Source organism: Stylophora pistillata, chromosome 7 (genome assembly GCF_964205215.1).
Source record: "Stylophora pistillata chromosome 7, jaStyPist1.2, whole genome shotgun sequence".
NCBI classification, from domain to species: Eukaryota; Metazoa; Cnidaria; class Anthozoa; order Scleractinia; family Pocilloporidae; genus Stylophora; species Stylophora pistillata.
This window is the reverse complement of record NC_142525.1, coordinates 19753300-19766409: the sequence shown is the minus strand read 5'-3', so window position 1 is coordinate 19766409 and position 13110 is coordinate 19753300. Positions and strand designations below refer to the sequence as shown.

Below are 13110 nucleotides of genomic sequence, written 5' to 3'. Positions count from 1 at the left end.
GTATCAAATACCGCAGTTCAAAATATATGATTTTCATATATTTATTCTATCTCATTTATCACTTTCACGGGTTCATTACGAATCAACTTAACGGCCTGCTCTCAGTTGGCTTGTTAGCTCAATTGGTTAGAGCGCTGCACTAGTATCGCAGAGGTCAGTGGTTCGAGTCCCGTACAGGCCTGATTTTTTTCAGGTCTGAATTTCGCTATTGCTCAAATAGCGCTATCTACTGCGAGGATCGTCCATCATACGTATCAAATACCGCAGTTCAAAATATATGATTTTCATATATTTATTCTATCTCAGTTAATTTATTGATAAAATTTTCAGGGTTGAAACAGCTTTTTGCGTTGTTTATTTCGTTTAGTAAAAGTCTCTCTCAAACTGGGGTCGAGTGACCTATGCTCAGAACGGATTTTAGTTCTGTGAACAACCAATCACTCTAAAACAGACTTGAGGTCCGCATGTTTTATCTCTGAAATTTGCTTTTGATGATTTTTTTTCCGGAATTAATTGCTTTTCTCTTCAGTATTTCCTCTTTGGTGTACCGTCCTGTCTTAGGGCACAGACAACCCTCCTTGGCGGACCTGTAATTAGAGCCCGTCGCTTTCACTTTCTTTTCCAAAACTCGGGCTGTAAAAGTGAAGTCTCTAAGACAGATAACGATCGATTTAGGTTGGATTTTACCAAGTCGTAATCGTAACCAGAAGCGCAGAGCGTTAAAATCTGGTGAAAATTAAAGCGATCAAAATAGGTGTTGCTTATGACTCGAAGGCCGAAAAGCTGCTAATTGGCTGCAGTAAACTGGTTCTTCCTCCTTCGATTGCAACCCCGACAGTGTTGGTCTCCCTGGATCATTAAGTAACATAATCAGGAGCAATGGAAACGTCCTGTACAAGTAAATTTGGACCTATCGCATGGATCAATTTCGAGCTACGTGTGACTTCGGGTTCGAGTAAGGAGGGCTTGAAATTAAAAGAAGATATAGTTCACATGTTATGATGAGTACCGGAGGTGTTAGTCTACTGAAGAGTTTTTGTATTAGAGAGAAATAAAACAAAAAATGGTGCAGTTTTATTCCACGATGCTTGGTTTTCGCTTAAACGAAAATGTCAACAGAGTATCCGGGAGAACGGATTTAAACAATAGAGAGTTTGAACTACACCCCAAAATAATAAACGATGTCGGAAGTTCTTTTTCACAATGTTCACTGATCACTTTCCAGCCGTAGCAGGCATCACATTAGTATAAACTCTGTGAACGCTTACCAGGTGGTGAAAAAACATCTAACTGCTGAATAGATTTCTACATTTCTCCAGAACAAAAATTTAGAAAGGAAAATGTATGGAGTCATATTCATCCAAGTCACTGTCATACACATCCTCTACTTCAGTATCTAACGCCTCTAGCTCTAAACTGGTGAAAAACCGCTCTAGAAGTTTACGAAGCGGGATCATGCAAATAATGAGGAAAGGAAATGCTGGCGCAACAACAGTGAGTTTCAAGGCTACAAGCGCGCATACACAACACACTTGCACAATCGTAAACAGGTGCATTTTTCTCGTTTTCACATTCGTCACAAATTTTTCAACGGGATGGTGGGAAGCAGGTATAAAAAGTAATTTGATTCGCTTGACCAGCTGAATGTGGGATAAAGATGAAACCCCGAGGAAAAGGAACACTCCAAACAGAACAGCGATTGGAATAAGACGCATCACCGGCGATAGAAGAACAGTGAAGCCAATAAGAAGGTGGATCACAATGTTCGTGAGGCGTTGTTCTCTGACTTGTACCAGACGAGGATGTTCCCCCGGTGCATGGTTAGTACTAAGCACTGTCAGGGCGTGAAAGTGAGACAATGTATGAACAGGGGTGGCACACATCCACGGAAGGCCCAGAACTGAGCACAGGCCAACTAGTAGTCCCAGAACAAAGAGATCTAGGTTGTAACCCACGCCTTTCTTCAATTTGTGTTCTTTTTTGTCCAGAATAATCCCGGTGAATTCAATTTCCATGAAAATCAAGATGCTGACAAGAACTGCGGGAATGAAAGCTCCAGAAATGGCGACAGCACTCATGTGCTGTTGTTCTCCCATGGGGTTAATAAGCCAGCTATTTCTGTTGGGTGAGGAAACAGAAAAACCATCCGGGACTGATAACTTTTGAGTGTACACACCTTCTGTCAACCAACCAACTGTCACCATGGAAACAATAGCGATGAAAACCCCAAAATCACTGACTATGCGACGAGCTTTGGGTCCAAAGAAATGACTGTGATGTAACTTTCTCAAGGTGTAAGCGACAAAGAAGGTTCCCAGCATCAAAACTGTGGTGAGCAGAGCTGTGTTCGCCGTTGACTGATTCCCTACAGATTTTCCTTTCGTAGGATTGGTCGAATTTTTTGGAACCAACAGAGTAGTAGCGACGTCTGCGTTCAAAGGATACAGATCAAAGATATGTCTCACATAATTAAATGCGTAGTAAATAAAAATGATAGATATCACTAAGGCAAATATTTCTTCTGTAAAACGTGTAAAATATTTGATGAGAAAACATCCCTCAACGGCGACAATGATAAAACATATCACCATCACCCATATTCCAACCCAAGCTCGCCAAGGGAGAAACTCAATCTCAAATCGCTCGCTCAATTGAAATATACTCTTCTCGAAAATGAGTAATGGACCCGTAGCTCCTATTATGATCAATGGCTGTCCTGCAAAGAGGCCAAATAGAACTCCTGATAATGCTGTTGCAAATATCATCTCTGAAACTCCCATCCATGCGTTGGTTTTCTCGCTCAGCAAACCGCCGAAGGCGATTGTAGGAGCGAGGCAAGCGAAATACACAAAGATGATTGTTGGTAGACAATGAACGTCCAAAGCGTCTTTGAAATCACTCAAGTAGAAAGGAAATCGCCTTTTAACGTCTCGTATAAGTCCACCACAAAATTTTCCCGTTCTAGACAAAGGGTCATCACACACTTCATTTTCTTGAAAACCCTCGCGAAATCTTTCATTTGGTTTGTCCTTGCTTTGTATTCCTCCGCTTCGTCTCCTTAAGGCTAATTCCTTGGTTTGACTGGCTAAGATGGGTATTGTTTGACTTAGTAGATTTCGATCCCAGTCTCCTGGAGGAATTATGAGGCTGTCTCCCATAAAGCTGAATAGAGAATCCAGAAGATCCTGCTGACGCTGAAACATAGACAATCAAATTTTTCAGTTCCCCTTCGAGTCAAAATCACTTAATTGTTAGCGAACTAGCTCGTAACCACTTTGAAAAAGCCATTCCAAGTTATGTGTTACTGAAGATCGTAATCAACTGACTTTCCAGGAGTAAAACATGATATCATGTTTATTGAAGAACCAGTTTTATCGTGAAATTTATGGGTACATACTTATTTTTTGACTCCTTGAATAGCATTCAACGCGCTTTAATTATTTTAAGTATAAGACTACGCAAAAAGGAAGGCTGATCGATTAAGAACTGAGGAAGTTACCTTGGCCAGATAAGCAGATTCCAGGAAGAGTTTATCTGCCATAAGAGTTGCAAAAGATCGCCCGACTTCATGATAGTCTATCCTGTCATCGTTAGGTCCCACCAGGATAAAAATAAACCTGATAGGAATCTGTACTTCAGCTAAGTTACTCAGTTCGCATCCTTTGGCGAGTCTTATAAAAGCACTGACGGTGCAAGACAAGCCATTATGAGCCCCAACCAAAACAGTGGTTGCTTGAGAATTTTCCGGAAGTCTCCCTCTCAGATCTGATTTTTTGTTGTGATCGTCAAACTGTTCGACGAACCCTTCAACGGGATCAGGGCTGAAACTCACTGCTACGTTTGCTGGAAACTCGCTGACATCTTGTTTGCTGTCAATGGAGGGTAACATGTTTTGTTCGAGACTAAGCTGCGGTCTGAAATCAAAGAAGGATCATCGTATAAATAAATAATTAGCATTGCTTTTTTAAGTCGGTCAATCCTGGCCTTAGAATTCCATGTGAAAGGAAATTTCATGAGTCCAGCCTGTAATAAAGATTGCGATGATATAAACAAGATACGATGACACTTCAGATCGAAAAAAAAATTCCTTGGACATTCGTTTTAATTCAAAATTTCTTCGTGGCTTTGTTTCGTCAAAACAGTGGTTATATGAAATCTCTTAAGCATACGTCCTTGGAAGTAAGGGTACCCAAGGAAGTGTACCAATCTCTTGATTGTATTTAGTATTATATTTTAATTGACAGTAGACATTTTTTTCAAAGAGTCAAATAAGATTATTATTCCACCAAACTCAAAGACGTGCAAAACGACAAAACTCTAAAGGGGAAAAAACAAACTGAGCTCTCCGCTCTCATGTAATCAGTCTGTGCACCTTGTAACTTCGGAAAATTTGAGTGCCAGCCCGTTTCGAGTAGGTATCTTGGGAGGTATAACAAAACACTTAATGACTGGCTTAAACAGAAACAGCGAGCTTTGTTCCCTCAACCGTCAAGATTTCGGGGAAAAAACTTGCTGTCACCCTTGGACCAGTAATAAAGTGCCTACCAGTTAAAGAGTAAAAAAAGGTCACCCACTTAGCTTGGTGCCAATCCTCATACCTTTCTCTTAAATTGTGGACATCTTCCGAAACATTCGTCCTGGAGCGCTGTCCATTAGGCATGATCCGTGACCGGCGCCTGGCGAAGTTTTGAACTCGTTTTCCACTTTTATGCTGATGATGATGTTCATGTCTTGTCATTAGAAGAGTTTTCACTACGAGGCATTCACTATCTTCCATCTTTTTCAGCGTTTTGATTTCATCAATAATTGCATCCCAAATGGAAGGCAGAGTATCTCTATTGAGATCCAACAAACACACTCCATTTTGAAGATTCGTTTCAACCTCTCTAAGGCTCCGATATGTCAAACACGGCACATGAGGTTTCCCCCATCGATCGGCACATTCATCGACGTCTTCTTCGAGCTTTATCCACCGCGCACTTTCTTTCCAAATCAGTTCATCATCACAACTGACTAGTTCCTCCAATTCCACAAATCCTTCATACGGAGAACAAGTGGATTGATCAATCGGAATATTTTCGATAGAGGTCATGTCGGAACAGCGTATGTGGTCTACATAACTCTAGCCGTCCTTCCATACACTTGTTATTTACACAATGCGGGTTTACTCTCAGAATTTATGACGTCACCAATTCCTTTCATGACGTTTGACTTCAGTGAAAAGTAAATTTCACGGGGAAATATTTCCAATCCTTGATTCCACACAAGGCTGTCTTGCTTACAACGGAATAAAATGTATAATTACAAATAAATGGGTCTAAAAGGGGTGGATGTGGGGTCGGGAAATATTCAGTAGATGCGCTAAATGTTTATATTTACCGTGTGGAGAAATTGAACAAAGAACAGTAATGATATGACTTCGGGGAAACACCTAAGGTTTATAAAAATTAACATGATTGATCACCAGGGTAAATTGACCATACAATATCCGACCAAAATTTCCGGGATCTTATTGGTTTCCTTTAGTTATATTAGTAGGGCTCATAGCGCACTCTGCGCGCGCAGCATAGAGAGTAAGTTATTCAATGAATATATGAATATGGTGCATGATCCTCGCAGTAGATAGCGCTATTTAAGCAATAGCGAAAATCAGACCTAAAAAAAATCAGGCCTGTACGGGACTCGAACCACTGACCTCTGCGATACTAGTGCACAAATAGCGCTCTCTACTGCGAGGATCGTGCATCATACGTATCTAATACCGCAGTTCAAGATATATGAACTTCATATATTCATTGTATCTGATTTATCATCACGGGTTTATTACGAATCAACTTAACGGCCTGCTGCCAGTTGGCTTGTTAGCTCAATTGGTAGAGCGCTGCATTAGTATCGAAGAGGTCAGTGGTTCGAATCCCGTACAGGCTTGATTTTTTTCAGGTCTGATCTTCGCTATTGCACAAATAGCGCTCTCTACTGCGAGGATCGTGCATCATACGTAGAGTAAGTTATGTACATATATCTTATTAACCAAGCGCGAGGGCCGTACCGGGAGAATACAAAAAAGAACGAGGGCCATTATTCTTCCAGTACGGTCCTGAGCAAGCTTGGTCAATAAAAGATTTATTATACGACTGAAGTTCAAAGGGACACAAGTGTGGTATCATTCGGGACCATTTCGGACAGTGCCCGGTTCAATACTGAGAGAATATTGACCGGCAATAGAGCATTTTTATTGGTTGATTTTAGTTATTGGCCCTCTGACTGCCCGAGTCGTGTAATAATTCTGTATATCCGCACGACACACCGAATAGAGAGCATGTGACGAGATGCATTGCACGTGCAACACGGCGTGTAAAACGTATGCAACATTCAACAAAGGCGGATAATCAAAGGTCTTCCTTCCATCTTGATCTAAATAAACATTTGGGACGTCCAAAATGAAGAGCGCATATGCTAAAGAAGACTCAAATCTCTTAAAGGTAAACGTCAACTAAAGCCCAAAATCTGACAAAATAGGCTTTTGACTTCACCAGGCGAAGTCCCCTCGAGAATTCTTGGCCACCAAGAGCCATAATTGCCAATTATGGCTCTTGTGGCGACTTAGTTGGAGACTACCGCTGCCCAGTAACTTTACACGAAACTTCAGTTGAAAATGAAAACCGAACTCGCTGACTTCAGGGGATTTTCTTTATTTGGAAAATTTCCCTCGCTTGTTGAATATTAATTTTAATCACAATACTTCCAATCAAATAACAGTCATAATTTTCCAAAAAAAAGTTGGCTAATTTTCTGTACAAGAAATCAGAAAAAAAAAGCCAAGTATGAATGCACGTATTGCTTTCGTATAATCTCTTATTTCTATTTATTGTTTTCGGGTAAACAAGCGATTATTGGTTAAGCCTGTTAAACTTACATGTATGCGGACACAAAACGCAGTATACACAATAACTCGACAAATGAGGGCTTTAATGTGTCAACTTTGCTTAAATTATGTTACAACAGCGTTTTCTCCTTCTCAAGGGAACATGATGGGAAAAATGCAGCTATTTTTGAAATTAAGTTCAATAAATACAATACTGTTATTTTCTTATTAGTTCATTAATCATTATTTACAAATAAATTTATGGCCGAGTTGTTTTTGTTTTAGTTCAAGACACATTCTCAATCCAGACACATATTACAACAACAATGATTGCCTCATCCTCTCATGTTGTAACATATGGCCCAGACGTAGAAATTTACATAAATTCCCCGCAATATTGAAGGCTGCTTTAATTATTTTGTTTTATCGCGGGGAGGATGCGGATGACAAATAAAAATAGAGAAAGTAGGAGATATAAAGGAAACCAGTTAGGTAAACTGTGGTGTAACAGTACCTTATTTCAAAATCTAATTTCAGTCACCTCTAAGTTTTCATTTTTTGCCCACAAAAAACTCCTCTTAGCCTAAACATTGTCTGAATACTCATTGTGACCAAGATTAAGAGCCTATTGAGGATCAAACTACTTACTAAAAAAATCATTATTTTACCTACGTGCATATCAATTTTTTAAAAAATCTTATTTGTGCTGTAAAAACTAAGGCTTTGTTTCCTTTTTTTCGTTTAGACCGATCAACACAGATCAACACTTTCATGGTAAAGTAGCTGCCTAACTTCATGTTTACGGTAAAACCTTTAGGTTAAGAAGTAAAGATGGCGTGTATATGCGAGGTTCCAAAGTTTGCCCTCCCCCTACCCCTTCCCTTTGAGGCCAATACCAGGCTCTCAGTTAGAGAACTGAGCGAAAAAGTGGCTGCGTTTGAAGTTTGATTGACAAAGAACTGTTTGCTCATAGTGAAGCTAGTAGAGAAAGTCGAAGAGTACTTCAAAGTCGCCATTTTGTCACTATTTCCTTGTCCACGAGCCTCCTTCTTTGGCTTTCTTTGATCGTAACTGAAAGGTTGGCGTGAATGTGAGGATCATTCTTGAGCGAAAAACGATTGCTGCTGACAATCCTCCAAAAGCGGAGATAGCTTTCGCGACGTGGGAAATAATAAATAAGACTTGTCCCGATGCCAAAAGTTAGTTAGTCTTCACTGACGGAGAGCCTGGAACGGGAAAGCTACCATCTTGCTGACTAATTTTATTTTTTACCCATAAAATTTTGTCAGTGCATGCATTTTAAAGACAGGTTGCTGACCAGCAGCAGGTTACCGTTTAACACTCGTGAGCGTGACAGTACTTCCCTGTTCACAGTCAAGTATTACCATTGACTCGCATGTCCTGTTGTAGCTTGTGTCACTGCAGTTAGCCACTGAACTCTTTTTGTGTTTGTTTGCTGGACCAGCCTGGCAAAGGGAATGTAAAAAAAGTCGATAATTGAATTTTTGGTATCTATCTTTTCGAACACACTGATTGGCTTACTGGGAGGTGATTAGTAAACTACTTTAAACCACTGGGCAAGCGAAGAAACACAAAATTACTTCCCGTTTCACTGCAGTTTATGAAATCATTTCTGTTTTGTTTTAAAAAAAATTTACAAAAATTGCAACGATGCCTGGTTTGACGACGCTGAAAAAGTTTTCGTAAATCGAAGAGAGAGAGAGGAGACATTTAACGCTGCGTGCGGCTGCAAAATGTCTCTGAGGGATTGGCAGTTAAACAGGAATATCAAGAAATTCTGCATCTCCACAGGAAAGCAAGACTGAATTTTTGGGGAAGAAACATTCTCTTTGCGAATGAACATGAGCATGAGCATGAGCATGAGCATGAGGATGATCACGAGCACGAGCATGAGCACGAGTGAGCACGAGCACGAGTGAGCACGAGCACGAGTGAGCACGAGCACGAGTGAGCACGAGCACGAGTGAGCACGAGCACGAGTGAGCACGAGCACGAGTGAGCACGAGCACGAGCATGAGCACGAGCATGAGCATTTCAATGACCAACTATAATTAAAAAAATGACGAAAGTGACGTCAGTTTTCGTAACTTATTCAGCATGTAAGGTGTACAATGTTACAATCGTTCACCTCAGAGTCAGTGGAAAAAGGAAGATATCCACAACTGCTCACCTACACTACATTTGCGAGGCGCCAGCCTTGCAATTTAGTTGGTTTTTTAACTTTACACCCACAATCATTTAAAACGCCCCACGTCTGACTCTCCTTCCAGCAATACGGAAATTACGACCGATTCAGTGGAACATTTCAGATTTTTTTTAAAAACAAGTCTTGAACTCGGCATGTCAAAAAGTCTACTTTTCCATGGCCGAATACGGAAGAAAAGGAGTTGGGGAGACAGAAGAATGAATGGGGTGGGGGAGGAGGGAATACAAAGGACCAGAGGGGGGAGGTGGTCCGGACCCGTGCTCTCAGTTTGTTTCACTCTAAATCTTTCGTCAGACAAAGATTACTATTCTTTGCCGAAAATGGGAAATTATAGAGGTTAACCGCCCGCAGAAAGTGTTGGCTTTCACAAAGTCGATGAGCGTAATAAAGGTTAACACTGAACAGTGTTTCAAGTAAAGTTAATAAATCCAAAGTTCCTAAAGTAACGGTTTCCCGGGCGACTGTGTCTGGAAAAGGGGCCGTGAGGCGAAGATTAAAACACGAGCGCCTGCTTGCAGGCCCAACTGCACACGGCGGTAAGAGGTCTTTTTATTGAAACACCTGCTAACACAGTGGCGGATCCAGGGGGAGGGTCCGGGGGGTCCGGACCCACCCTATCAAACCTGACGCTTACAACTTTGAGACAGGATCGTACATCACTTTTAACTGGCTGATTTTTTAAATGAATCCAAATAAACGGTAAGCGGCCAAGGAATTAGAACGTGCAACCGCGACTGGTGGGAGGGGGTGTGGGGGAGAAGTAATTTGCCTCAAAGAGTCCAACAGTCCTTTCTGAACCAAAGTTTGGATCCCCCCCAATCAAAAATTCCTGGATCCGCCTCTGTAACATGGTCTTAATTCAAATGCCGGTGTCCTAGCGGATTTGGCCCCCCTTAGATTTGGACCCCCCGGCCCAGATCTGCTAGCGGATGTGGGTTGTGGGTCTCGGTCCGGGTTGGGGCTAGTTTTAGGGTTAGCGTTAGGGTTAGGGTTGCATGAAACAAACGATGCTTTAATTTAAAGCAAAGTTTAGTAGGGGGGTCCAGATTAGCGAAGGGGAGGGGTCTATATCCGGTAGCGGATTTAGACCGGGTGGGTCCAAATCCGCTAGCAGATATGGACCGGAGGGTCCAAATCCGCTGTGATACCGGTGCATGTCTTGTTAAGATTTGATTCGTGCTGTACTTAACATCACAACTGTGGATGAGCAAGAGAGGAAATCAAATCAAAGGGTTGAGATAAAACAACCGTGTTTATTTACAAGCTAACTACAGTCCTCGACCGACAGTAATCGACAGGGTGAAAAAGTATTAAGATACATTTCTGCAAATGTTACACGAATAGCCTTCCACCAAAAGATAACTAGATTTATTTCTTAGCTTCGAGCAACTGTTTACTTGAACCATAATAACGCTGACGTACGTTTCTCCACTCAGATTTTAGACTTAAAACCCCAACAAAGTACAACAATTTTTGTCAACTGCGACGTCACACCAGTTAATAAAAGGCTGAAAACTTACATCATCTCACAAATTACGTTACATTGAAAACTCGTTAAGAGCAGATGAAATTGTGCACCAACAACAGATTTCGTCGTTCCTAATTATTTTGTTTTTAGTCTCAAATCTACCAAGGAAACATCGATCGCACTGTAAAAAGATCATCAGTTACAGTCAATGTTTCATTATATCAGTTTGAAAGCAACTAAAATTTTGCGCCTAGATGCACTTTTCGGAACGAAGTAGCCTTCATAAGACAAGCCTGACTGGTTCATCCAAGTCTCTCTCTTATTTGTTCTGATTAATGGCCTTTTCATTGCAAATTTTCAGTATGTTTCTAACTTATCGGCCAACTATTAACAAAAGCTGACGTTTCGAGCGTTAGCCCTTCGTCGGAGCGAGGGGCTAACGCTCGAAACGTCAGCTTTTGTAATCGTTACGGTGGCCAATTTACCATTTCAACTTTGTTGATATATCCAAATTACTTCGTTACTCCCACCGACGCAGCCCCAAACAGTTTCTTTCGAAACTGTCAGCCTTTATTCACAACTATTAACAACTCTAACAAAAAATGTCTCAACATAAGAAAAAAGAAATGAAAGGAAGAAGGGCTTCAAATTGAGAAATATCTTCCTGACTTAGGAAACTACAGAAAATGGATCAGAAGTAAACCTGCAACCCCCTTTGCTGCATTTATCCCAATGGGATCGTGGAAAGTTGTTTTAAGAAATTACAACAAACATGTCCATCCGCTGAAGACAAAAAAAATCAAAACAACAACTAGTGAGAATATCTAAGTGAAAGATAACTGCGCTTCTATGAAAAGTAAGGATATCCACAGTGAGTCAGAAGAAGAACAGCAGCTGAGAGGAAGCAGCAGCTACAGCCATGTCTCCTGAGAATGAATCAATCTCACCTACAAACAAAGTGAGAGATTGGAATTATCGGAAAGCGCGAAGAACACATTTATATAAAAAGTGCAACTAACACACGAACACAGACACTTTGCACATCATAAAGGTTCTAAAAATGCCGAGTAACAGTGCTGTGTACATCAGATGGATTTTCAGAGAAAAACGATTTATTCTCGTATAGGACATTTGGTGGAAAAGGTAACAAAAACCAAATGATGAATGATTAGCAAGTCAGCTCTAATATAAGATGAAAGAGCCAAAGAAAAGATCCTGCTTGTTACAAGGCAGAGGCCAAAGCGCAGCACTCCTTGATTCAGAAGTTATTCTTTAATGTGCAACTAGCCAGTGTGATAAAGAAATTAAGTGCCAATCATCTTGCTGGTTTCATCAGCTGCCATGCTCGACTTACTAGTTGTCCCGGATACTCTCTTCAGGACATATAGCGTTAAAGTAATTACTGACGACAGCTCGTCTTTGGCCTTGCGCCTTGATAGAAAGAATGATCAGTTACACAAAAACAACGTCATTACAACAGAAGTGCAAGAAAAATAAAATTAATAAAAACCAACCAGAAGCAAGCAAAAGAAAATGAGGCAAACAAACACAGAAGGAAAAGGAATGCATAGTAATACGTGGAAACAAAAGCAGGGAATTAAGTGCGTCACCTGCCCTTGGGTATGTCGTCCTAACTAACACAATAAGTTCTCAACTCATTCCAAAGTTTATTTTCAAAATTCTCTTGGCAATATATAGTATTTTCCGAACAGAGACAAAGTTACATTAACGAGTGATCATATTCTACATCGACTTAAAACAAAGTTAAATCTTCTACGTAGTTTTCTGAGCTTTTTATCTCCATATCAACTCACTATATTTTAACATTATTTTTGGTATCTTATTTACTCAAGAAAGTACCGATCTACATTCTAACTACCAGATTTTCGTACAAAAAATTATCATTGGCACAGTCTAAATTCACCACACTGTAAATTTTATGAAATATGATCTAATTACTAATTCAAAAAGTTCTTGAGCTTGCCGCTACTCAGAAGTATTGCTACTAGTAAATGCGATCAACGACACGTCGCTTTCAGTAGAGACCTCTGGTACCACAGACGATACTGTGCCAGCATCCACACTGCCAATGAGTACCGCTCTATCCTGTGCTACGGTGTCAATCTGCAAACAAAGATCTTGAACTTAGAAAACAAGCACTACAAATAATAAGGAACCAAGTGCAACTCAGTGTAGTGATTTTAGGTGCAATTACGCGCAGTCACTAGCAAAAGGTTTCAGATCAAATTCAAATCGTTGAAAGAAGTGCAAAAAGAAAAAAGATATTAGTTAATTAGTCACTACACCTGGTGCATTTTCCTTTACAATGAAAGAAAACTAAAAGCTGGAAGAAAACTCTACCTGTATTGAAGTGTTGTCCGAGAATGATGTTATCCAATGAGAGATACTCGTCGGACCACGCACAATGTATGCCGGTTTGGTTCGACAAAACAAAATATTGCACAATCCGTCCATGAACTTAAGTGACGTTTTGATACGACTGACTAGCTTGAAATAGAAAGTTTTCCTGGCAAGTGACACGACTGCTGA

The 13110-nt window shown here is 40.5% G+C and overlaps 2 protein-coding genes across 5 annotated transcripts in view; both read right to left on the bottom strand.

Annotated features, from left to right (window-relative positions):
• Positions 1-1182: 1182 nt before the first annotated feature.
• Positions 1183-5235, bottom strand: LOC111330865 (anion exchange protein 3). The gene is made up of 3 exons (XM_022935832.2): positions 4599-5235; positions 3500-3914; positions 1183-3194 (listed from the first exon to the last, which is right to left on the bottom strand). Exons 1-3 carry the CDS (start codon positions 5090-5092, stop codon positions 1329-1331), a joined length of 2775 nt encoding a protein of 924 aa, XP_022791567.2. The 5' UTR covers positions 5093-5235; the 3' UTR covers positions 1183-1328.
• Positions 5236-8044: 2809 nt separating this feature from the next.
• The window catches only part of LOC111330870 (phospholipid-transporting ATPase IF), a 32256-nt gene continuing 27190 nt past the window's right edge, over positions 8045-13110 (bottom strand). The window contains exons 39-40 of one of the 4 annotated variants that reach the window (XM_088726808.1): positions 11915-11991; positions 11139-11507 (exon numbers count right to left, since the gene is read on the bottom strand). In XM_088726808.1, the coding sequence (XP_088582934.1) occupies position 11507; positions 11915-11991 (78 nt within the window). In that variant the 3' untranslated portion in view covers positions 11139-11506. Of the gene's footprint in view, positions 8332-11138; positions 11508-11914; positions 11992-12207; positions 12685-13110 lie in introns of those variants that run through there. The other 3 variants (XM_022935843.2, XM_022935844.2, XM_088726807.1) reach the window with 3 other exon arrangements.

Excerpts from the sequence above, each read along its gene's own strand:
- LOC111330865 (XM_022935832.2), bottom strand. The coding sequence starts at position 5,092 with ATGACCTCTATCGAAAATATTCCGATTGATCAATCCACTTGTTCTCCG. Across the intron at positions 3,915-4,598 it reads GTCCACAATTTAAGAGAAAG|ACCGCAGCTTAGTCTCGAAC; the intron begins GTATGAGGATTG and ends CTTTGATTTCAG. Across the intron at positions 3,195-3,499 it reads AATCTGCTTATCTGGCCAAG|CGTCAGCAGGATCTTCTGGA; the intron begins GTAACTTCCTCA and ends TCTATGTTTCAG.